Source organism: Oryctolagus cuniculus, chromosome 18 (genome assembly GCF_051225735.1).
Source record: "Oryctolagus cuniculus isolate XC-2025 breed Fujian yellow rabbit chromosome 18, ASM5122573v1, whole genome shotgun sequence".
Classification (NCBI taxonomy): Eukaryota; Metazoa; Chordata; class Mammalia; order Lagomorpha; family Leporidae; genus Oryctolagus; species Oryctolagus cuniculus.
In genome coordinates this window covers 20,700,098-20,723,888 of record NC_142884.1, presented here as the reverse complement: position 1 = coordinate 20,723,888, position 23,791 = coordinate 20,700,098, and the positions used below count along the sequence as shown (strand labels likewise).

The following is a 23,791-nucleotide window of genomic DNA, read 5'->3' as shown; positions in this document are numbered from 1 at the left end:
GCCAGCGGGGAGGTGGGAGGTTTGTGCTAATTAAAGGTCCCAGAAACCGCCAGCTCCACATCCTTGTCCCCAGGGTCACCATCTGGCGAGGGCCCCATGACAGAGCCCCCCAGGTCTGTATCCAGCCCCTTTCCCAGGAGGTGCGGGGGTGTGGTTGGGAGCACAAATGTGGAAGGAGAGCAAGGAATCAATCATGGGGTGGGGGGAGATGAGAGAGGGCGTCCAGGCTAGAACCGTGGCAGCTCAGGCCAGATGTCTCATCCTGTTTCTGGAGGAGGACCAGAGGGGACCGTGGGGCGGGGGGGGGGGGGACGAGTGGTTCAATTCCTGCAGGAGATAAGCAGGCAGAAGCAGCTTATCCCACAGCAGTGTGTTTGCACGCTGGGTGGGGAGGGCAGACCAAGCAGCATATGGTTATGACATCCAGGGATGTGACAGTCGGAGGAGCTCAGGGCCAGAGAAGCAAATAAGGGAGTCAGGGACAGGCAGAGGTTGGCTGAGAACAAATATTTATTGAACTCCTGATGTGTGTGAGACAGCATGTGGGGTTGGGGGAGGGGTAGCAATGAGAAGAAAGAAAAACAGAGACATGTAGGGGCATAGAGACAGTGGAATCATTCAAGGCTGGTTGAGATTCAAACACTTAACAGAGTGAGAGAGAGGAGAGATTAAGACATGGAGAAAGAAAGATAAATCAAGATGGGTAGAGGGAAGGAGAGACACAAAGAAGGAGAGAAGAGATGGGGTGCAGCAAGAAGCAGAGGCAGAGGCAGCTCACCCAGCCCTTGCCAGAGGGTCCCCACGGTGGACTCCCGGCTACACCCACAGTGAAGCTTGGATTCTGCCACCTGCGCCAGCTGCTGCACACCCTGTGCCCTCACACCCTCACAGCCCACTCTCCCTTCCTTGCACTAGCACACCCACACCCACAGGCACACACGCACAGTGTCACTCTCTCCTACACTCTCTTGGTTCCTTGCACACCCCCACCAGAGATCCCTGAGGGCTGGTGTCTACTCAGGGAAGGAAGGGACTTGCCGAGGTCCTGGCTGAGGGCAGGGAGGAGCTGGGGAGTGCTCCCCACGCCCAGCCTAGCTCTCTGCTGGCCAGGCTGACCTTCTCCCCCTCACCCTCAGCCTAAGACAGGCCCATGGAGCTCTGGGGCTGGGGAGGGGCCGAGGAATGTACCTGGCATGTGCTGACAGGGGATTTCTCACTCCAGCTGCACTGGGAGGAGCCTGCTGGGCACAGGCTGGAACTGGAGGGACCCCAGGGTGAGCTCAGGCTGGGTCAGAGGATAGGACCCAATTCTGCCTCGGATGACAGTCTCGCTCTCCTGGACTGTGAGTGGTGAGAGAAAGGAGAGCAGGGCTGTGGGGTGGCAGGAGAGAAGAGAGAGAGAGAGAGAGAGAGAGAGAGAGAGAGAGAGAGAGACTGTCAGGGTGAGGAGAGAGAGGGAGAGAAAGAGGGAGAGAGGGAGAGACAACGACAGATCAGCGGTGGGGTGGGAGACTCAGAAAAAACCTTAGAGAGAGAGAGAGGCAGGGAGGGAAACTCAGAGAGAGCCTTGGGGAGACAGAGAGGAAGAGAGACAGATAAAGAGACATTTACGAGGAGAGAGGAAAAGAGAGAGAGACAGAAAGAAGAGACAAAAAGGAAGCTGGGAGACTGTGGGCCCCAAGACTGGGACCCAGAGAGAGACAGCAGCCGACGCAGGTGGCAGGCAACGAGCACTGTGTGTGCCATGGTCAGGGGACTTGAGGTGGCCCTGAGGACCCCCATCGGGGATGCACTGCTGCTCATGGGGCTACTGACCACAGGTGAGTGGGATCCCAGCCTTGCGTCCAGGGCCAAGTGGCTGTCGTTTCCTGTCCCGTATGTGTATGGATAGACCCTCTGTGTCCACAGGCCTGGTCCAGTCGTCGGTCCCTGCCTCGGCCCCCCGAGGCTTCTGGGCCCTGCCTGCAAACCTGACTGCCGTGGAAGGGGCTGAGGCGGAGCTGCAGTGTGGGGTCAGTGCCCCCGGCAGCGCCGTACAATGGGCCAAAGATGGGTTACTCCTAGGCCCTGATCCTAGGATCCCAGGCTTCCCAAGGTACCGCCTGGAAGGGGATCCCGCTAAAGGTAAGGGACCAGAACCTGAGCCCCTGAGCCACCAACAGCAGAGACGTACATGGCCCTGACCTCGGGCCCCACCTGCAGGTGAATTCCACCTGCACATTGAAGCGTGCGACCTCAGTGACGATGCGGAGTATGAGTGCCAGGTCGGCCGATCTGAGATGGGGCCGGAGCTCGTGTCTCCCAGAGTGGTCCTCTCCATCCTGGGTAAGGACAGAGACCCCCAGAACCCATGAATCCAAGCTCCCCGCCCCTCCTCCCTCAGACCCCCGAGGTACAGGGCTCATTCCACAGGCAAGGAGACTCAAAGCACCGATGTCCTCAGTGGTGGAGGCTTACCCCAGGCCCCCTCCCCAGTTCCTCCCAAGGTGCTGCAGCTGACCCCTGAAGCAGGGAGCACCGTCACCTGGGTAGCTGGACAGGAGTATGTGGTCAGCTGTGTGTCCCCGGACGCAAAGCCAGCACCTGAGATCACCTTCCTCCAGAGTGAGTGTGGGGGCAGCTTGAAGCCCCCGGAATGTGGAGGGGGAATGCTCCTGGGGCCCAGAAAATGTCATCCCCAACATGGGGGCCCAGGAGCAGCCTTGAGGGGATACTGGGGCCAGTGTAGGACTCAGTGGGTGGGTGGGGACATCGAAGGGAGGTGTCCAGGGACTGCAGGAGTGCAGCGGGGTGGGACTGGAAGGCTCGAGTGATGAGAGCGCGTGATGCAGCCCAGCAAGAAGGTGAGGAGCTGGCAGAGACCCAGGAACCCTCACCAGGGCTCCAGTACCCAAGGGGACCTACGGAGCTGGTGTCCCAGGCCCTGTTCTTCCAGACCAGGAGGGAGGGGACATCTTGTTTACCCTGAAGACTTCCAGGCACGCTCCCCAGAGCATTTTGGGGAACCAGGCTCCCCTCCAGACCTCTTGTTGCCTCAAGGTGGACAAACAGTGTCGGACATCTCCGCTAACGTGAATGACGGGTCCCAGGAGAAGCTCTTCACCACAGAGGCCACGGCCAGGTGCGTAAGTGGGGACGGCTCCCCCCACCAAGGCCCCCCCACTTCCCCCAAAAAAACCTCTTCCAAGGGATTCAGGCACGGAAACCTGCGTTGGGTGTACACATTTGGAGTCCGGTTCTTCACCTCGACACCCAGAACTTCTTCATGGGGACTCTGGGTCTAGGCTATCAAGAGCAAGGTCTTTGGCCAGGCGTGGGTCAAAATTCTCCCTGCTGACCCCTCAAATATCTCCCATGGAACTCTAGAGCCCAGGGCAAAACAGCATGGAGACTTAGACCATGCGTGAGAACCTGGGGTCCCCACCCCTCCGCCCAGATTCCCCGAATTTCACACAATGACTCTGACCCCAACTTCCTCCCATCCCAGGGTGATACCCCAGAGCTCGGATAATGGGCAGTTACTGGTCTGTGAGAGCTCCAGCCCAGCCCTGGACACGCCCCTCAGGGCCTCAGTCACCATGAACGTGCTGTGTGAGTGAAGAATTGAACCTGTTACGGGCTCTGAGGAGCGGGCAGGGGGTAGGAATTGGGACTCCTGGGAATCATGGGGATTATGGAAAATCCAGACCCTCAGGGGGAGACATGGAAATCCAGAGGCAGGCCATGGGGCCTGGATGGGCTTCCCAGGTCCACCGAGCGATTGCTGCTCCCCCAGTCCCTCCAGGAGCCCCTGTCATCGAGTGGCCGGGCCTGAATGAGGGACATGTGCGGGCAGGGCAGAGTTTGGAGCTGCCGTGCGTGGCCCGAGGCGGGAATCCACCAGCTACGCTGCAGTGGCTGAAGGTGAGGACAAGAGGCAGGCACTGGGTTTAGGGAAGGTGGGGTCCAGGAGCTGGCCCAGGATGCTCTCTGTCTCCAGAATGGCCAGCCCTTGTCCACAGCGTGGGGCACGGAGCACGTCCAGGCGGTGGCACGAAGCGTGCTGGTGATGACGGTGTGGCCCGAAGACCACGGCGCGCGGCTCAGCTGTGAGGCCTCTAACAGTGTCTCCGCGGGGACCCGGGAGCAAAGTGTCACACTGCAAGTCACCTGTGAGTTCTGATGCCAGATGCCTGCCTGTCAGTCCACGCCCCAGAGAGCCGCCTGCCTGCGTCCCCAACTACAGCCATCTGAAGCCAAAGACCTCATCCCTGTCCGTCTGGGTCCAGCCCAGCCTCGGCTCTCACTTCTGTCCATCTGTCCTGCAGTTCCCCCCAGTGCTATCACCATCCTGGGTTCTGCATCCCAGTCTGAGAACAAGAATGTCACGCTGTCCTGTATCACCAAGTCCAGTCGCCCGCGGGTCCTACTGCAGTGGTGGCTGGGCGGGCGGCAGCTGCTTCCCACGGAGGAGACGGTCATGGATGTGAGGGCGGCACCGGGCTGTTGGGTCTGAGCAGGGTGGGGGCTGGGAGCAGGATTCCCAGAACCGGGAGAGGAAGTTCCTGGAAGCCTGGAGGCTTTGGTCTCTAAGGAGTGTGGACTGGGGTCCCTGACTGCTGTGTCTCACAGAGGAGGGGGTGCAGATGCATCTCGTGTCCCTGCTGTGGACTAGGGTGCGCCCAGGCCCCTGGGATCATGCGAGGGGCCATTTCCGGCCCTGGGTCTGAAGCTCACTCCCCGCTAGGGCCTGCACGGCGGCCACATCTCCATGTCTAACCTGACGTACCTGGTGCGGCGGGAGGATAACGGTCTCACCCTCACCTGTGAGGCCTTCAGCGAGGCCTTCACTAAGGAGACCTTCAAGAAGTCGCTCACCCTGAGTGTGAAATGTGAGCCCCTACACTGGCCCGGGGATCCCCCAGTCTGCAGAAACCCTACCCTCGGGCACCAGCCCAGAGCAAAGGGTCACTCTTTCAGCATCTCCCCTCAGATCCTGCCCAGAAGCTGTGGATCGAGGGACCCCCTGAGGGGCAGCTCCTGCGGACAGGGACCCGGGTGAGGCTGATGTGTTTGGCCATTGGAGGCAACCCGGACCCCGCCCTCACCTGGCTCAAGGTTGGTGCCAAGCAAGGCTGTGAGGTGGTCAGGAACGTGGCAGGGAGAACAAGGTCCCTTCTCTACTTCCAGAGTCATGGGAAATCCTGGAAGAACCTGAATGGTTAAAACAAAACAAAACAAAACAAAACAAAAAACTGGATCTAGCATTGAGTTTTGGAAGGGAATTGGAAAAGACCCAAATGCCATGAGAAGTAAATGGAATCCTAGGAAAATTCTGGGAATTCTGGGAAAACTGAAGATTCCTGGGTAAAAGAATCTGGGAGCCAGATGGGAACTCCTAGGGAAAAGGCGATTCCGGCACAAGCAAAGGAAGTTCTGGTGAAAATCTTAGAATTCAGGCGAAATGTAACAAGTTTTAGGGAGAGACTAAGAGCTACAGGGAAAAAAAAGTCGGTGATATTCTGGGAAGACCAGAAATCGGGGGGAAGATGCGTGATTCCATAAAACATTGAAAATTTGCTGATATTCAGTTGAATTCTTGGGACGTGGAGGTAAGATATTGAAGTTCTATTAAAAGGAAAGGAAATTGCGGCAGAATTCTGGAAGAATCCTGAAAAGTCAGGGAGCTAGTGAAAATTCCAGGGAAGGACGATGGAATTCCATTTTGGATGGAATTCTGGGTGAATGCCAAGACATGGGACAGTACAAAGGATTCCAGTAAAAAACTAGAATAATAATAATAATGCAGAAACCCCTGGAAAGACACTGGGATTAAGAGAAAGGGCAAAGGAACTCTTTGGGGGGAAAGTGAGCTTTTCAAGAAAAAGAACCGCAGATGGGAAAAGAAGGAATCCCGGGCAAGGCTTGGGAATGCGGAGGGAGTTTTCCAGCGCGGGTTTGCTAAATGAACCGCACCAGTGGATACAGGGGGGTGGGGCTGAAGGCTGGCTGGGGGCGGGGAGGCGGGATCAGATCTGGAAAATCAGCGTGCATCTGGGGGCCCCGGGGAGAGGCGGGAGATGGGGCAGGGGCTCAGTCCTGGGTGCCCCTGTTGTCGCCAAAGTCTTCCTGGATTGGCGGCGACCAACCCAAAGGGGCGTCGGGACCCGGGCGGGGCGGGGGGAGTAGGGTCAGGGCTCCCTGCGGTCCCCCAGCCCATCCCGACCCTCAGGACTCGCGCACCGTGACGGAGCCGCGGCTGCCCCAGGAGCCGCGGCGCGTGCAGCTGGGAAGTCTGGAGAAGTCGGGCAGCACTTTCTCCCGCGAGCTGGTGCTGGTCATAGGGCCGTCGGACAACAAGGCCACGTTCACGTGCAAGGCGGGCCAGCTCAGCGCGTCCACGAGGCTCGTGGTGCAATGTGAGGGCGCGCACGGACGGGGCGCGCGCAGGGGTGGGCGGGCGCGGGGAGAGGGCAGGAGCCGGACGCGGGCCCCGAGGCAGGGCTGGGCCTGGGGTCCTGGCCAGGCGAAAGCGGGACGCGCCGGCGCTCACCTGGAGCCTCGGTCTTCCGGCCCGCTCTCTAAGTTCCCCCAACGAACCTGACGATCCTGGCCAACGCGTCGGCGCTGCGCCCAGGGGACGCCTTAAACTTGACGTGCATCAGCATCAGCAGCAACCCACCGGTGAACTTGTCCTGGGACAAAGAGGGGGAGGGGTGAGTGGGGAGGCCCCGCCCCTCCCTAGTTCGGGTCCCGCCCCTTCCATCCAGGTTCCGCCCACCGCCCTCCCTGCGTCCCCCCCAGTGGTAGCCCTCTGGCCCTGGTCGCACTCCCGCACCAGCCTTGGCCTGGCCCCACCACCCTCCGGCCCGGTCCACAGGCTGGAAAGCGTGGCCGGACTGCCCCAGAAAGCGCCGTTCAAAGGCTCAGCTGCAGCCAGGAGCGTCTTTCTCAGAGTGACATCCCGCGACCACGGCCACCACGTGACCTGCCGCGCGCACAGCGCCGAGCTCCGCGAAACCGTGAGCTCCTTCTACCGCCTCAATGTGCTGTGTATGTGCGCCGGCCTGGAACCCCTTCGCACCCCTGTCCTGACCCTAAACCCGATCCTAACTTTCATGCCGAAATTGACCCTCGAGCTCAGCTCGGCCCTTGTTACCTTGTCCACCTTCTCAACCGTGGTCGCGGCCACGACTTTGACCCTTGACCCTGTGCATGAGCTCAGATTTATCCCTGACCCCGACCTTACCAACAATCTCGACTCCCCTGGGCGCCCTCTCCCTCTCCGAAGACCCTCCTGAGTTCCTGGGGGAGCAAGTGCTCGAGGTGACCGCGGTGGAGCAGGGCGAGGCCCTGCTGCCTGTGTCCGTGTCCGCTAACCCTGCCCCCGAGGCCTTCAACTGGACTTTCCGTGGCTATCGCCTCAGCCCAGGTGCGGAAAGTGGGCATGGGGGCGTGCAGGGTCTCAGGGGACCAGGAGGCCTGTCAGGCCCCTTACCCTGCTCTCCCCAGCTGGCGGCCCTCGGCATCGCATCCTGTCCAGTGGGGCTCTGCAGCTCTGGAACGTGACCCGTGCGGACGGTGGCCTCTATCAGCTGCACTGTCAGAACTCAGAGGGCACCGCTGAAGCGCTGGTGCGGCTGGACGTGCACTGTAAGCTCCGCTCTGGGAAACCGGGGAGCCCTGGGAGACTCGCCCAGCAGTGGAAGCCACACCCACCCCCAGAAACTCGCTCGCTGGAAGGCCCCCATGGTGGAAGCTCCGCCCACCCAGGGATACCCACCGGTCCTGGAGCCCTCCCGTTCTGGAAGTCCCCATCCTGCCCACCAGAAAGACCCAATGTGGAATCTGCCCAGAGGGTGCCTGCCCACTTGGGAACCACTCCCATCAGGACACCACGCCCACTAGTAGAAGCCCCGCCCCCAACTCTGGAAGCCTGCTGCACCTGTTCTAGTCATCACACAGGGGCAGCAGAGGGCTAGACAACCTCACTAACCCTGAGAAGTCTCCTTCAAGAGCTCCACATTACACACCCAGACTCTCCTGGACACCTCTAAGGCACCCCTCCCACCTGGGGCCTTCTCACACCTCGACCTGTCTGTGCCCAAGTGCCTTCCCCAAGCCCTGTGCCTCCCACCAGATGCTCCCATCATCCGCGCCCTCCAGGACCCCACTGAGGTGGATGTCGGGGGTTCTGTGGACCTAGTCTGCACTGTCGATGCCAATCCCATCCTCCCAGATATGTTCAGCTGGGAGAGGCTGGTGAGGACCCTGGCATTTGGCCCCCCTTTGGAGAATGAAGTTGGGGTCGGAGGATGGATTTTCTTGGCTGGGAGCTCTCTGGGAGTGGGAGCCATGTCTGCGTGATGCTGTGTGACTATACGCTTGCCAGGGCATGCTCCAGGAACAAATAGCTGTTTGTGGAATGACAGATGAGTGGATAGATAGATAAGTGGGTGGGTGAATGGACAGATGGGTCAATAGATAGGAGAGTGAAAAGATCAGGTGATGTGAATGAGTGGTTGGAAGAGTGGATGGAAGAGGAGTGGATGGGTGGGTGGCTAGATGATTGAATGAGAGAAATGAGTGGGCAGTTCAGATTAGGGGTTGATGGATGGACAGATACACCATCAGTGGAGAGATGTCTGTGGATGGATCAATTGATGGATGGCTAGATTGGTGGAGAGATGGATAAGCAGGTGTGTGGATGACTGGGTTAACAGATGCATGTGTTTGTGGGTATGTGCGTAAATGAGTTGAATAGAAGGGGTGAATGGGTGGAAAGCTGAAAGCATGAATAGATGGGGTATGAATGGATGAATGAATGAAGGATAAATGGATGAATGGGTGGAGAGGTGGATGGGTGTGTAGGTAGATAGTCCCAAGGATGAGTGGTTGGATACAGAAAGGGGTGAATGGTTGGCTGAACCGGTAGATAAACAGATAGAGTGGACCAATGTATGACAGAGAAATCTTTTTGTGGGTGATTCTGTGGAAGGTGATCGTGGCTGGGAGAATGAGGCTACGGGGGAACATAGCGTTGGGGAAGATGGATCTGGGGCCAGACTAGGGAACCAGCTTATGAGTCTTGGATCTTTAGGGGGAAGAGGAGGAGGACCAGAGCCTGGATGACATGGAGAAGATCTCAAAGGGGTCCACGGGGCGTCTGAGGATTCTCCACGCCGAACTGGCCCAGGCTGGTGCATACCAGTGCGTGGTGGACAATGGGGTGGCACCTCCAGCCAGAGGGCTGGTCCGTCTTGTTGTCAGATGTGGGTAACGCCCCGATAGTGACTTCACGGCTTGCCACTGACAGCTTTCCAGTCCTCCCGCCCGCTCACACTGATCCCCCACCACCACCCCAGATGCCCCGCAGGTAGAGCATCCCGCGCCTCTCACTAAAGTGGCCGCAGCTGGAGACAGCACTAGCTCTGCCACCCTCCACTGCCGTGCCCGAGCTGTCCCCAATGTCGTCTTCACCTGGACGAAAAATGGGGTCCCTCTGGATCTCCAGGATCCCAGGTGGGCCAAGGCCGAGCAGGTAGCACCCCAGCCCCAACCCTGATCCACAGCTCCAGTTGCCCTCCTGAGACCGCCACCCCCCACCTTCTCTCCAGGTACACGGAGCACACGTACCACCAGGGTGGGGTCCACAGCAGTCTCCTGACCATTGCCAACGTGTCTGCAGCCCACGACTATGCTCTCTTCACGTGCACGGCTACCAATCCCCTGGGCTCGGATCAGACCAACATTCAACTCGTCAGCATCAGTACGATGGAGGGGGTTGGGGGGAGTGCTATTTGGGTCAGTTCCCAAGTCTCTGGCTGACCCCAGGGTGGTAGAGTTCCTGAAACCTGGGAAGCATTCATGAATGGGGATGAAGTTTTTGCCTGCCTTAGAAATCTTAAGGGAGGTTGGATCCCCAGGGAAATCCACAACAAGTATGAGAAAAGATGGCGGCCGGAGGGTGTCCTCAGGGGCTCAAGAGTTTGAAAAGTGAATTTTCAGGAGCTGCTTTGTCTGGGTTCAGCTGTCACCAAGAACTTCTCTCCCTTAGGTCATTTTCCTCTGTGTTGGCTTTAGTTGAAGGCTCCTCAGTGGGGTCTGTTTTCCCTGAAGGAATAGAATTTGTCCTCTTCTTAACAGTTGGATGAAAATACTACAATTAAATTTCATTGTTTGCCCTTGGCTTTCAGCCCAACCCTGAACCAACCATGTGGTCAGGGGCAGGCAGCACTGATTGGCCTGGCTTGGTCACGTGTCCACGCTACCCAGAGTGGAGTCACCTCCCTCAGCAGCGTGAGACTACGGGGTGGTAGTCCTCCAAATCTGGGGTGTTGTAATCAGAAGGAATGAGGGGACGGGTGTTCCACTGCATGGAACAGATGTGTTCAGATGATGGACCTATGTACTAAAATGTATTCGCAATGCCCACATCAATCCTCATCGAGTTCATGAACGGAGTGGTGGGAAGGTTGAGTCCCATGCCATTGCCCCATGTCCATGCACATTCCTAGCTGGGGCTGAGCAAGGAGACCCTCCGCCTTCTTGGTTTGGCTGCTGTGCTGTAAATCATTTCCTTTTCGTAGTTTGTTTAGTGCCATGGTTTTGCATTTTTGTGCTTTTTATGAGCAGTTTTGCTGCTTAAAATGGCCTCTGAGCCCAGCAGGAAGGCTGTGATGTGCCTTACGGAGAACATTCCTGCCTCGAATAAGCTTTGTGTAGGCACAGGGTATAGCACCGTTCACCATGAGTTCTGTGCTAGTGCACTGGCAAATCTGTACTGAGTACAGTGCCTTCGAATGGAAACACACAAAAAGCAAGATTACATGTTTGTTGACTGATAGACTGATTACATGTTGCTGTGATGAGAGGTTTGGAGGAGACTCGCCTTACACTTCCCTAAGAAGCAATGGTTTGGTATCTGCTAATTCAGTGTTCCCAGAACTGTTATGAGGCGTCTTCAAAAAGTTCATGGAAATATGTATTATGAAAAAACTATGCATAGGTTTCTGCAAAATCTTGCACCAAAATCAACTTATGTTCTAATTCCATTTTCCCATGAACCTTTTGAAGCATCCTACAGATTACAACCGCCATGAATAACGAGAATTGATTGTGTATTCAGAGTCATTCTTAGAAAGACTTTGGAGGAATCTTCTAGAATCCTTTTGTGTCCTCTGACTGCTCCCTTCATCCCTCTCCCCCAAGGCCGTCCTGACCCCCCCTCGGGACTGAAGGTTGTGAGCCTGACCCCACACTCGGTGGGGCTGGAGTGGAAACCCGGCTTTGATGGGGGCCTGCCACAGAAGTTCCGCATCAGGTAGACCCCCGCCCAGGCAGCCGGGGAAGGCAGCCAGCGGGCCTGGGGTGCTTTTCTGCATTGACTGTCCTCCTGTTGTGCAGGTATGAGGCCCTGGACACTCCAGGGTTCCTCTACATGGATGTTCTGCCAGCCCAGGCCACTGCTTTTACCCTGACTGGGCTGCAGCCTTCTACACGCTACAGGCTCTGGCTGCTGGCCAGCAATGCGCTGGGAGACAGTGGACTCGCTGACAAGGGGATTCAGCTCTCTCTGACTACTCCAGGTGGGAAGGGACCGCCTCGGGCAGGTCAGAGGGTTTCCCAGAGGACTCACAGGGTGTGCAGTGACGGGGGTCGGGGAAGGCGGCACCGATGAAACACGGAGACCCAGAGAGGTCACGCAAATTGTTCAAGATCACCCAGCTAAATGAGGCAGAGGTGGGAAAGAGACTGGGGAACTCCAGAGACCAGCTTTTTGCCGCCAACCCGTGTCAAGGTCCTTCGAACAATTCGTGGAAAATTAAATTAAAAGATAAGTTTATTTTTGTGCAAAAAAATTGAAAACCATGCATAATTTTTCATCTACACATTTTCCATGAGCCTCTAAAGACCCCTTGCATGCATGGATTTCCATTTTTTGCATAAATACAAACTTCTTTGTTTAAGATTTATTTTTATTTATTTGAAAGGCAGAGATACAGAGAGAGAGAGAGAAGGATAGAGAGAGAAAGAGGTCTTCCATCCACTGGTTCACTCCCCAAATGGCCATAAGGCTGAAGCTGGACTGGTCCAAAGCCAGGAGCCAGGAGCTTCCTCCAGGTCTCCCACGAGGATGCAGGGACCCAAGCACTTGGGCCATCCTCCACTACTTTCCCAGGTGCATTAGTAGGGAGCTGGATTGGAAGTGGAGCAGCTGGGACCATATGGGATGCCGGCACTGCAGGCAGCAGCTTAATCCGCTATGCTACAACACAGGCCCCCAAAATTCTATTTTAATACAAACTTTTTTTAAAATGATTTATTTATTTATTTGGAAGGCAGAGTTACAGAGAGGCAGAGGCAGAGAGAGAGAGATTCCACCTGCTGGTTCACTTGCCAGATGGCCATAGTGGCTGGAGCTGGGCCAATCTGAAGCCAGGAGCGAGGAGCTTCTTCTGAGTCTCTGGCATGGGTACAGGGGCCCAAGCACTTGGGCCATCTTTTGCTGCTTTCCCAGGCCAATACCAGGTAATGGGATCCGAAGTGGAGCAGCCAGGATTCAAATCAGCGCCCATATGGGATGCCGGCACCACAAGCAGCGGCTTTACCCACTACGCCACAGCACCAGCCCCTCATACTTTTTGAAGCATCCTTATGATTTCAGTGTCTGAGAATAAGGCTCATCTAAGAGGTGAAGATTTCATGAGCTAAAACTTGTATATCTAAAGAGCTTAGAACAGGGACCAAGTGCCACGTGTTATCTAAAGGTTTAAAGAAATGGGGTCGGCACTGTGGCGCAGCCGGTTAACGCCCTGGCCTGAAGCGCTGGCATCCCATATGGCACCAGTTCCAGTCCCGGCTGCTCCACTTCCGATCCAGCTCTCTGCTGTGGCCTGGGAAAGCAGTAGAAGATGGCCCAAGTCCTTGGGCCCCTGCACCCACGTGGGAGACCTAGAGGAAGCTCCTGGCTCCTGGCTTCAGATCTGCGCAGCTCCAGCTGTTGCGGCCATCTGGGTAGTGAGCCAGCAGATGGAAGACCTCCCTCTCTATCTCCACCTCTCTCTGTAACTCTGTCTTTCAAATAAATAAAATAAATCTTAAAAAAAAAAAAGGTTTTAAGAAATGCCCTGTGCTCACCTTCTCCGCTTACTTTGCCCCACGGAAGCTCACCCAAGGCTCCTTTACGTCTCCCCTTCCCTGCAAAGCAACCTTCCTCTCCGCGGCGGTGTAAGCCTTTCTCGTCCCTGCAGTCTTCCCTGCTCTTCCCTCCCCCATTCCAGCCTTCTCTCTGGCACTAAAACCAAGCACCGAAATCACCTCCCTTGCTGTAGAACTTATACCTCTATTAAGGGATCCCGAGAGCCCAAACATCTTTTTTGGTTAATTCAACAAGGTGATAATTCAGATTAAATGGGTAACACACTCATCAATAATTTATTATTATTATTTTCATTTATTTACATGAGAGGTAGAGAGAGAGAGTTCCCATGCACTGGTTCACTCTTCAGTGGCTGAGACTGGGCCAGGGATGAAGCTGGGGGCCAGGAACTCAGTGCAGTCTCTCATATGAGTGGGAGTGGCCTAATTCCTCGAGACATCACTGCTGCCTCCCGGGGTTTGCATTAGCAGGAAACTGGAGTCAGTCAGTAGCCGAATCCAGGCACTCCAATGTGGAATACACAAGAGTCTAAATCTGTGTCTTACACATAAACACCTGCCGCATTGTCACTAATGATGTCAGAATTGCTACTAACAGTATCGCCTTTGTCATCAATTTCCAGCTCTCTTTGAAATATTCCTAAGAAGTCTTAGGCCTGAAAAGCCTGATAAGAGTCTGAGAAGTATTTATGGTTTTTGTCAGGGTTTTGGTGCAAGTACATAATCTTCCCACCCCCACCCCCACCTCCACCCCATTCTCAGGCTTGGACCACCCCTCTGGAATACCGGACCACCAGCCGCCCACAGAGCAGCCTGCAGGCAAGTCCTTAATGCTCCCAGTCCTCCCCCTCTCTAGAGTGGGAACTTCCGGTCTCTGACCCCGCCTCCCGCCCTTGAAGACTGAGCGCTCTCTCAGCAGACCTGCCGTACATCCTTAGCTCTTCCTCTTGCTTGGAGTTTCGGATTTCCTCTCTTACAAATAGAGTTGAATTCTGAAAGAACGCCCTGACTCCATGCTCTGTTAGCTGGGGTGTAACAAACGACCCCATATACGGACACTTAGGGTGACACACGTTATTTGTCATGGTCTTGTGGGTCGGCTGGGGACTTCTGGTCTGGGCTGGCTTGAGTCATCTCTGTGGTTAGCTGGCAGCTGAACTGGACCTGGGCAGTCTACAGTGGCTTCCTGCTCACAACTCCGACAGTCCTCGGGCTCTCGGCTGGGGCGATGGAGCTAACTGGGCCACGTGTCTCACCTTGCTTTGTTCATATGGAGGTGGCCACAGGGGTCTCAGTAGCAGTGAGACAAGCTCCCATCTCTCGCTCCTGACTGTGTCACGTTTGCTGTGGTTCCATCAGCCAAAGCAAGTCCCGTGGCTCAGCACGGAGGAGTCAGTGTGGCTACAAGAAGGGGAATCGTGACTCTGTGGCAAACGGCCCCTTCAGAGCCAGAGAAGAAGGTTGTACATGACGACGCTCAACTGTCATCAGCCCTCAAATGGCTCATGAAACGGAAAACCCCCAGTGCGCCTCAGGGGTCCATCTGTGATCCGTTTCTCCCCCTGCTCTCGACTTCGCCTTTGTTGATGGTGGCGTCTCAGGTTCTGCCATCAAGAGGGCAAAGCAGCCTGCAAAACGCCCTGAGTGCTCGGGCACAAGGCACCTGGGGTCGAACACCTGTGTCAGGACCAACCACTGTGGGAAGGGCGATGGGTGGTTGGACTGACCAGGCGGGGCAGTGTGGCCACCACGGCATCCTGCCTGAGCCATTCAGGCTGAGAATGGGGGCGTGACTGTCTCCCCAAAGGAGGGCAGGTGCTGTGGGCAGAAGATGCTGGACGATGTTTACTTGGAGGAACTCAGTCTTGTCCCCAGGGATATAGCAAAAGGGTTGGCCTGGTATTGGCTGGAGTCGGGGGGGGGGGCTTCCTTGAGGTGGAACTTGAGGGGTGATTAGAAGTTGGAGAAAAAAAAGGACATTTAAGGACAGATCTTTGACTACGCCAGAAAGTACTTGAACTTGGAAACAGCCAATGACCAGTCTGTGTGACTGGAAGTCCCAATGCTGGGGTCTGTGACATTGGGTGTGGCTGGAGAAGTGGGAAGAGGCAAGACGGTGGGAGGTCTCAGATCCCAGCTTAGGAGCTGAAGCTGTCTCCTGAGCCCGTAGACAGGACCCAGGCAAAGGAGAACTTACTGCTCATGGCTGGAATTCAGAAAGGAGCCGCTTGTACCAGGGAGGCAGGCAGGGTGCGGATGGACCCCCTGCCCAGCTGCTGCCCTGACCTTGGAAGGAGGACAGGCCTGGTCACGGAGGGCTGCCTTCCGCCCCCAGGGCCCCCGGGGCTGCGCCTGCTGCCTGTGCTCTTCGCCGTGGGAGGTCTGCTGCTGCTTTCCAACGCCTCCTGTGTCGTGGGAGTGCTCTGGTGGCGGAGACAGAGGCGTGTCTCGGAGGGTGAGCAGAGACCCTTCCCTGCCGGGACGGGGGCCACCGGTGAAGGGGGACCCAAGTCGCTGCAGTTTCAGGGTTTTGCCAAGACCAGGTGGGCTCCAGTGGGCGTCTCCGAACCTTTTCCCCCCTTTTCTCTCAGGTACCTCAGAGAAGACAGAGGCAGGGTAAGTGGGGGGATTTGTGAAGAAGGGAGACGGTTTGGGGGTGACAAGTGGCAGAGGGCGGACCCCTGACTGCCCTCCACACCTCCATCCTGGAAGGTCGGAGGAGGACCGAGTCGGGAATGAATACGAGGAGAGCCAGGGGACTGGGGACAGGGACACTCAGAGCTCCACGGTGAGTGTGCGTGGCCAGGACAGCCCTGGTGGCGGGAGTCCCACCATCCACTTCAAGTCAGTCACTGCCATTTCCATCAGCTGTGGAGCGGAGGATGGAAAGGCCCTTATCTGCTGTGTGTGTGTGTGTGTGCGTGTGTGACAGGTTAGCACTGCGGAGGGAGAACCATATTACCACTCCATGCGGGACTTCAGCCCCCGGCTGCCCCCCACCCTGGAGGAGGTGTCCTCCCCTCGAGGTGAGTCGCGGCCACACCAGGGCCTGCCCTGTTCAGAGATGCCCCTGACTGACATCCGGGTGTGGCGCCCTGATTGCTCTTCACTTCCACCGCTCCCACTCCAGGCCTCGTGGGTTTTGAAGATGAAGGCATGGCCTTTCCTGGGCACCTGTATGATGAGGTGGAACGAATGCACATCCCATCTGGGAGCTGGGGACCCCTCTACGATGAAGTACAGATGGTGAGGAGATGTGTGTTAGCAGCAGTCTTTCTTGCCTAGTGCTGGGATCCCACGCCCTACTGCTTATATGAATTACAGCAAAAAGAGCTGCTGGGACAGAGGTTCGGCCTCAACCCAGTGGCCTAAAGCAGTTGAGGGGCCCTGCTGTGGGCGGTTGTTCTGGAACCCCCCTCCCCGTATTTCCCATTGTGTTCTTCTGCCAGCTCCTAGTGCTTCATCCAAGCCTGCAGAGATGGGCTTCTCTGGGTTTTCAGCTGGCAACAAGAAATAGAGAGTGTGGTGGAGGCCCAGGCCCAGAAATGGTACACATCACTTCTGTCCCCGCTCCACCAACCATCCCGTGGCCACACCTGGTACAGAGGAGGCGTGAGCTGGGGTCTAGAATTGGTCTGGCTTCAGTTCTGCTACTGTGGGAGAAGGAAAGCGTGCACTCTCTTGGATGATTAGCCCTCTCCATTGCCCTGGTTAAATAGACAGAAAGGATTTTCTTTTTGCTAGCCCAGTTGAAAAGTTAGGGAAAAGAATTGTATTCTAGTCTGGCTGGACCCAGAATTTCCTCCATGAAGATGTCTCTTGAAAATCCAGGAAGGATTTGTGTCTTATCAGATTAGAAATATTCAAATAAAGAGAAGGCCTCTTTTGCAATATTTCCAAGTCCCCAGTGCTGACACTTAGTCCAGCTCGGGTCACATGCTCATTGCTGAACCAATCACTGAGGTGGGGAATATACTAATTTGATGGGCCTGAATCCATACCCCACCCCCTGGGGTGGGGAGCAGAGGCTAGCCCTCCTCTCTACACTGGACTGAGAGTGGGAGAGGGACAGCGGGTGCTGGCAGGACAAGAACACTGTGCAGGCACTGGATCAGCAGCCAACCCCTACCCGCTGCTCCACAATAAGGAGGTGAGAAAGAGCCCTTGTCCTTCTGTATGGCCTTGGCTGCTGCTCCGGCCCCTCTGGGCCAGGGAGTTCCTCTCTAACAGCCGTCCACCTGGAGCACTGTTCTCAGACCACAGCTCCCACCAGTGGAGGAGTAACAGGCCCTGGATGCTGTCCATGGTGCTGGACCATATGTACCCTGGAAGCACAGATGGAGCCTACAGGCTTTTTCTCTACAGGGCCAGAGAGTAAATAATCTGGGCTCTGTGGGACATATGGTTTTCCTCCAAACTAATCAGCTATTCCACTGGAGAACAACAGTGACCTTAGGCAATATATAAATGAATGAGTTGGGCTGTGTTCCAATAAAACTTTATTTTTGGACAGTAAAATGTGAATTTCATTTAATTTTCATATGTCACAAGTATTATTCTTATTTTTATTTTCTCCCTGAAAATAAAAAATATAAAACTTTCTTAGCTCTTGGGCAGTACAAACAAAGACAACAGGCCATAATGGCTCATGGACCAATCTGCTCTGAAATTTGTTGAGCTAAAAAAATGATTTTCTCCCAGCCCTAGACAGAGAATATCCCCAGTGTGGTCTTTTTTCCCCTTCTATTTTGATGGGTAAATGTCTTGGGGACTCATAAGACTAACAGAACCATGACTCATATTCCACAGCTGCCACAGCTGGTATCATGGGCTCTTAAAGATTTCACGTTTCTGACACTGAAATCATTTTCCCAACATCAAATCATGTGATATCTTGAACTTGATTTAAAATAACCTGGTTGGTGAGTGGTGGGGATGAGAAGATGGAGGTTTAGATAAATCACTATTGGCCAAGGGTTGACGCCGCTGAAACCAGATGTTGGGTACATGGGATTCTTCATGGGGGTTCATTTATAATCACTCTCCACTTTGTTGGGCTTTTCCCCATATTTAAGAGCTAATACCTTTTTTTCTGAGAAGTCAAGCAAGAGTGTGTATCTCCCAGATTTACATGATGACTCACAAGGCATCTCCCCATAGTTCTAACTCCAGGTTTTGCTTATTAGGACCCCTATGACCACCGCTGGCCTGAGGACAAGTACGAGGACCTAAGAGGAATCTACGACCAGGTGGCAGGAGATGTGGACACCCTGGGACCTGATTCTCTACCCTTTGATCTCAGGGGAGAGCTGGTGTAAGAGCTTCCTCAGTACCCTTCTCCTAGACCTGCAGGACACCCTGTGGTTCTTTTCATCCAAGCATGGCCTGAGTTTGTTCAGTGAGCCCCATAAGACACAAAGGGGGCGGGGCCTGGGCCTTTCCCGGAGAGGACATGGAGGGAGTGTGCAAATGACAGAAGATGATTCAGTTGGCCTCAAAGTATAAACAGAGTTCTCCTTGGGGCTGTCCTTAGAAGCTAAACTGCTCCAAACAGACAGTGAGTTGGAAATGACATCTCAAAAATGAAAAGCTGTTCTGGGGGTCTTTATTTCAAAGTAGAATTTTCACAAGTGGAGAAAGAAATAGCTAAGACCTCAGTTCATTTTGAGTTCTGTTACATCAGAAACATAATAACAAGTCGGATAATAAGGGCCATTGTTATGTCCTATCTAATTGTATTATTTTCTATGGTTATGTAAAATGTGATGTATAAACTATGGCACACATGTAAACATTATTATTTCTATAGAAAATGAACAGATTCTATTAAAAGGAGCTATTTACAAAAGAATGTATTTTATCTGATGTCATTTATAGAAATTCTAGAACAGAGAACACTAACTTATGGGGCCAGAGAGCAGATTATGGCTGCCTGGGGCTGTGAAATGGCAAATTGCAAAGAAGGCACGAGGGAGTTTTCGGGATGATAGAAATATTCTATATCATGATGTGGCGATGGTGACATGGGCACACAGATTTGCCAAAACTCATTGAACTATAACACCTAAATGGATTTTACTGTATATACATCATGCCTCAATAAAGATGATTTTTAAAACAGGCTCCATAGCACACCGGGTTCTAGTCCCGGTCGGGGTGCCGGATTCTGTCCCGGTTGCCCCTCTTCCAGGCCAGCCCTCTGCTGTGGCCAGGGAGTGCAGTGGAGGATGGCCCAAGTGCTTGGGCCCTGCACCCCATGGGAGACCAGGAGAAGCACCTGGCTCCTGCCATCGGATCAGCACTGTGCACCAGCCTCAGCGCGCCAGCTGTGGCGGCCATTGGAGGGTGAACCAACGGCAAAGGAAGACCTTTCTCTCGTCTCTCTCTCTCACTGTCCACTCTGCCTGTCAAAAAAACAAAAACAAACAAACAAACAAACAAAACAAAAAAAAACAAAAAAAAAAAAACAGGCTCCATAAGAAATCAGCCCAGCGAGACAATCCTTATTCTCTATGTTGAATAACAGGATAACTGAGAAATCTGCTTGATTCTATGAAGAGCAGAGTAGATGTAGTTATATGTGGTCTTTCTTTAAACCTTTGATTCTATTTGATGAATCATATTGATCAAAACTTTTTAGTTCAAGTGTTTTTTATATGCTATTTTTTTTTTGGTCAGTATAGACTAAGTTTTTATACCACAGCACTGGGACACACAAATCCATTAAGGTTCAGATGATTTCGCTTCAAGTCAAGGGCTGGCATTGTGGTGCAGCAATTGAAGCCAACGCTTGAGATGCTGGAATCCCGTGTAGGAGTGCCAGCTCCGGGAGTCCCGCCTACTCTGCTTCTGATCTAGCTTCCTGCTGATGCACCGGGAAGGCAGCAGATGCCACTCAACGTACTTGGGCAGAAAAGAACTGGACGCAGAGTCCCAAAGAGATACTCGCACATCCAGTTCAAATCAGCGTTGTTCACAATAGCTAAAGTATAGAACAACCCAATGGTCCGTCAGTGGAGAAATGCATCGGCAAAAGATTCTCTACCCATACAATAAACAATCACTCAGCTTTACAAAGGAAGGAAGTTTGGACACAGGCTGCCAGATGGGGGGACGTTGAGCACCTTCTACTAAGTGAAACGAACCCAACTGCAGAAAGATACATAGATACGGGATGATTCCACTTACCTGAGTGACCCAGAGCAGGCAGAAGCGTGGAGCCAGACAGTAGAATGGTGTTTGTTGGGGCTGGGGGAAGAGAGGAAAAGGGAGTTATTGTTGAATGGGTAGAGTTCCAGGTTTGGGTTCTTTTAGATTTATTTATTTTAAAATCAGTTACAGAAAGAAGGAGACACAGAGAGAGATCTTTCATCCACTGATTCACTCCCCAGATGGCTGCAATGGCCGGGGCTGGGCCAAGCTGAAGCCAGGAGCCAGGAGTTTCTAGGCCTCCCACGTGGATGCAGGAGCCCAAGCACTTGGGCCATCCTCTGCTGCTTTCCCACAGCATTAGCTGGGAGCTGGGTCAGAAGTGGAGCAGCCGGGACATGAACTGGTGCCCATATAGGATGCCGGTGTTGCAGGCAGCAGCTTTCCCCGCTACACCACAGCGCCAGCCCCTGAGTTCCAGCCTTGCAGATGAACAGTCCTGGTGATGGACAATGCTGATGATAGCATAACAGAACAATGCACTTCATACCACTGAGCCACACATTCGAAAATGGTTGTGATGGTAGGTTTTATGTTATATGCATGTATTTTAATCAAGCATTCAATCAAAAATGAAAAAAAGCCAACAAACTAAACACAACTATGAGTTGTGCCCGGACCGTGGTAGCTGTTAATCCACTCTGTATTCCTGAGGTCTAGGAGAAAAAAGAAAAATGAGCCGGCGCCGTGGCTCAATAGGCTAATCCTCCACCTTGCGGCGCCGGCACACCGGGTTCTAGTCCCGGTTGGGGCGCCGGATTCTGTCCCGGTTGCCCCTCTTCCAGGCCAGCTCTCTGCTATGGCCAGGGAGTGCAGTGGAGGATGGCCCAGGTGCTTGGGCCCTGCACCCCATGGGAGACCAGGAAAAGCACCTGGCTCCTGGCTCCTGCCAGGATCAGCGCGGTGCGCCGGCTGCAGCGGCGGCCATTGGAGGGTGAACCAACGGCAAAAGGAAGACCTTTCTCTCTCTGTCTCTCTCTCTCACTGTCCACTCTGCCTGTCAAAAAAAAAAAAAAAAAAAAAAAAGAAAAATGATCAAACTGTTCAGACACAACCACGAGCTTGTGGGAAAGAAAACAGGCAACCATTGTGTACAACTGTTCGGCTGTTATCTCCTAAACCCGCACACGTGCACACCCTATGACCTCATAATCACATACCCAATGGAAATGCTGATATGTGTGAACCAATAGACCTGAACTGGGAGGATCATTGGTGCCTGAGACTGGAAACAATGAAATTCCATGACAGGAGAACAGATAACTCAACTGTACGTTCACCCAGTGGGTACTGTGTCAGTGAGGATGGACTACTGATACACTACGGTGAATCTCACAAGCATAATCAGATGAAACGGGACCATACTGTGTGATTTCATCTGCTTCAAGGCAAAAACGGGCAACATTACTGTGCGGTGTTAGAAGTCGAGAGTGTTTACCTGCGGGGGAGGAGGGAGTGCTGGAACTGGCTCCAGGAGGACCTCTGGGGGTGGGCGGTGCTGACAATGTTGCTTGTTTACCTGGGTGCTGGTTATACACATGTGGTCATTTTCTGAAAATTTACCATATTAAGCACTTAGGGTAGGGACACATTCCTTTATGTGTGTAATACATCATTAAAATTTTACATTGTATCTTACAGACAGCATTGCAGTAAATGAATTTCTAGTGTGTTGTACAATCCTCGCTACCATTCCAAACAGTAGCCAAAAATACAATCTTCGCTCAAATTTACATCATAACCTCATTTCAGAAAATGTAAATCTATTTTTTTCCTCCAAATTCCTGGTTTAATAACTTGTTTATTTTGAGAAAAAGGTCCCATCATCAGGCTACTTACAGAAATTACCCGCAATCAACTTTAGAAAACAAATATTAAGACTATTACACTACTTTTTAAAAAAATATGGAACACTTCACGAATTTGCATGTCATCCTTGCGCAGGGGCCATGCTAATCTTCTCTGTATCGTTCCAATTTTAGTATATGTGCTGCCAAAGCGAGCACAAAGTCAATCTATTTTAAACCATATAAAAATTTTTCTGTATAAACTTTCTCCTTATGATGTTCAGGATGTGGACACACAAGTCCTTGATTTTTTTTTTTTTTTGACAGGTGGTTATAGACAGTGAGAGAGAGAGACAGAGAGAAAGGTCTTCCTTCCGTTGGTTCATCCCCCAAATGACAGCCACGGCTGGCGCTGCGCCGATCTGAAGCCAGAAGCCAGGTGCTTCTCCTGGTCTCCCATGCGGGTGCAGGGCCCAAGTACTTGGGCCATCATCCACTGCACTCCCGGGGCCCCAGCAGCCGGGACTAGAACCCAGCGCCCATATGGGATATGGGCGCCGCAGGCGGAGGATTAACCAAGCGAGCCACGGCGCAGGCCCAAGTCCTTGACTTCTACTTAAAAAGTCTGCAGCACCGCACAATCCGTCTGGCAACCAAAAATGTTGGTACAAATTTCCAAAGCTGCCACCCGGGGGCGGTACTGCCACGTTTGAGAAGAACCCATCTCGCAGGAGAGGGTGAACCTGCTGGTGTATATTGGGTTCTGGAGCTCAGAGGAGGATGTGCTGCACAGGGAAACAGTGGCCGTCTTCAGAGTGCAGGTGATCATCAAACCCTGATATTAAAGGCTGAGTAGGCGCTAAGCCAAAGAGGACCGCGGCGGGGAGCGCGGTGTGGGGAAGGATTTTCCTGAAACTGTCGCTGATGGATAACAGGCAAGGAAGGGATTGGGAGGAATTGGAACTAGTGAGACAGAAAAGGATTTTTTTAAAATATTTATTTTATTTCTTTGAAAGGAAGAGTGGCAGAGAGAGAATGAAAGACACACAGATCTTCCACCCAATGGTTCACTCCCCAGATGGCTGCAATGCCTGGTCTGGGGATGGGCCAGGCTGAAGCCAGGAGCCTAGAACTCTATCTGGACAATTCACAAGGGTCATTGTCCACTGCGTTCCCAGGTGCATCAGCAGGGAGCTGGATCGGGAGTGGAGCAGCCGGGACTGAACCAGCACTCTGCTATGGGATGCCAGCATAGCAGGCGGCGGCTCCACCTGCTGCACCACAGCGCCGGCCCCAGAGATGGACAGGGATAGACGGCCAAGGCCAATTACGTGACTCCTCCTGTCCGTGCCAGGAGCTGCTGCGTAGTTACAACAGGAACGCACAGCCAACAGTAGGAGCTGCCCGTCCACGTTCCGAGTTCCTTATGAGCACTATCTCCTGGAACTGTTGGGGTCACGCCTGAGCCCAGCTGCTTTTGTCCTCCAGTGTCCATTCACCTTTTAGAGGGCGGCAGCGTAGAATCTTTCCCGCGCCAGTGCCCAGGCCCTCGCTCTAGGTAAGCAAGCTTTGGGTCACCGATGAGCCCCCTCTACTGGACACTCCAGGAATAGGCGTGCCCCGGAACCTGGCCAGGCCATGCGTCCGTCATCAAT

General features: G+C 53.8%; 1 protein-coding gene and 1 non-coding gene across 2 annotated transcripts; one reads left to right on the top strand and one right to left on the bottom strand.

Annotated features, from left to right (window-relative positions):
- Positions 1 to 578: 578 nt before the first annotated feature.
- Positions 579 to 19,261, top strand: NPHS1 (NPHS1 adhesion molecule, nephrin). Its single transcript, XM_089319442.1, has 29 exons — positions 579 to 1,820; positions 1,909 to 2,124; positions 2,203 to 2,325; positions 2,476 to 2,604; positions 3,040 to 3,121; positions 3,488 to 3,591; positions 3,776 to 3,903; positions 3,980 to 4,151; positions 4,308 to 4,465; positions 4,727 to 4,871; positions 4,973 to 5,097; positions 6,212 to 6,398; positions 6,566 to 6,695; positions 6,860 to 7,032; positions 7,271 to 7,411; positions 7,492 to 7,632; positions 8,120 to 8,241; positions 9,080 to 9,251; positions 9,345 to 9,501; positions 9,597 to 9,748; positions 11,191 to 11,302; positions 11,386 to 11,567; positions 13,903 to 13,959; positions 15,476 to 15,595; positions 15,732 to 15,756; positions 15,853 to 15,928; positions 16,073 to 16,166; positions 16,271 to 16,386; positions 18,327 to 19,261. The coding sequence occupies exons 1-29, from the start codon at positions 1,745 to 1,747 to the stop codon at positions 18,456 to 18,458; spliced, it is 3,747 nt and encodes a 1,248-aa protein (XP_089175568.1). The 5' UTR covers positions 579 to 1,744; the 3' UTR covers positions 18,459 to 19,261.
- A 2,987-nt stretch (positions 19,262 to 22,248) lies between these two features.
- On the bottom strand, positions 22,249 to 22,355 carry LOC127488179 (U6 spliceosomal RNA). The gene has a single exon (XR_007915631.1). It is a non-coding gene; the product is annotated as a U6 spliceosomal RNA (small nuclear RNA).
- Positions 22,356 to 23,791: the final 1,436 nt, after the last annotated feature.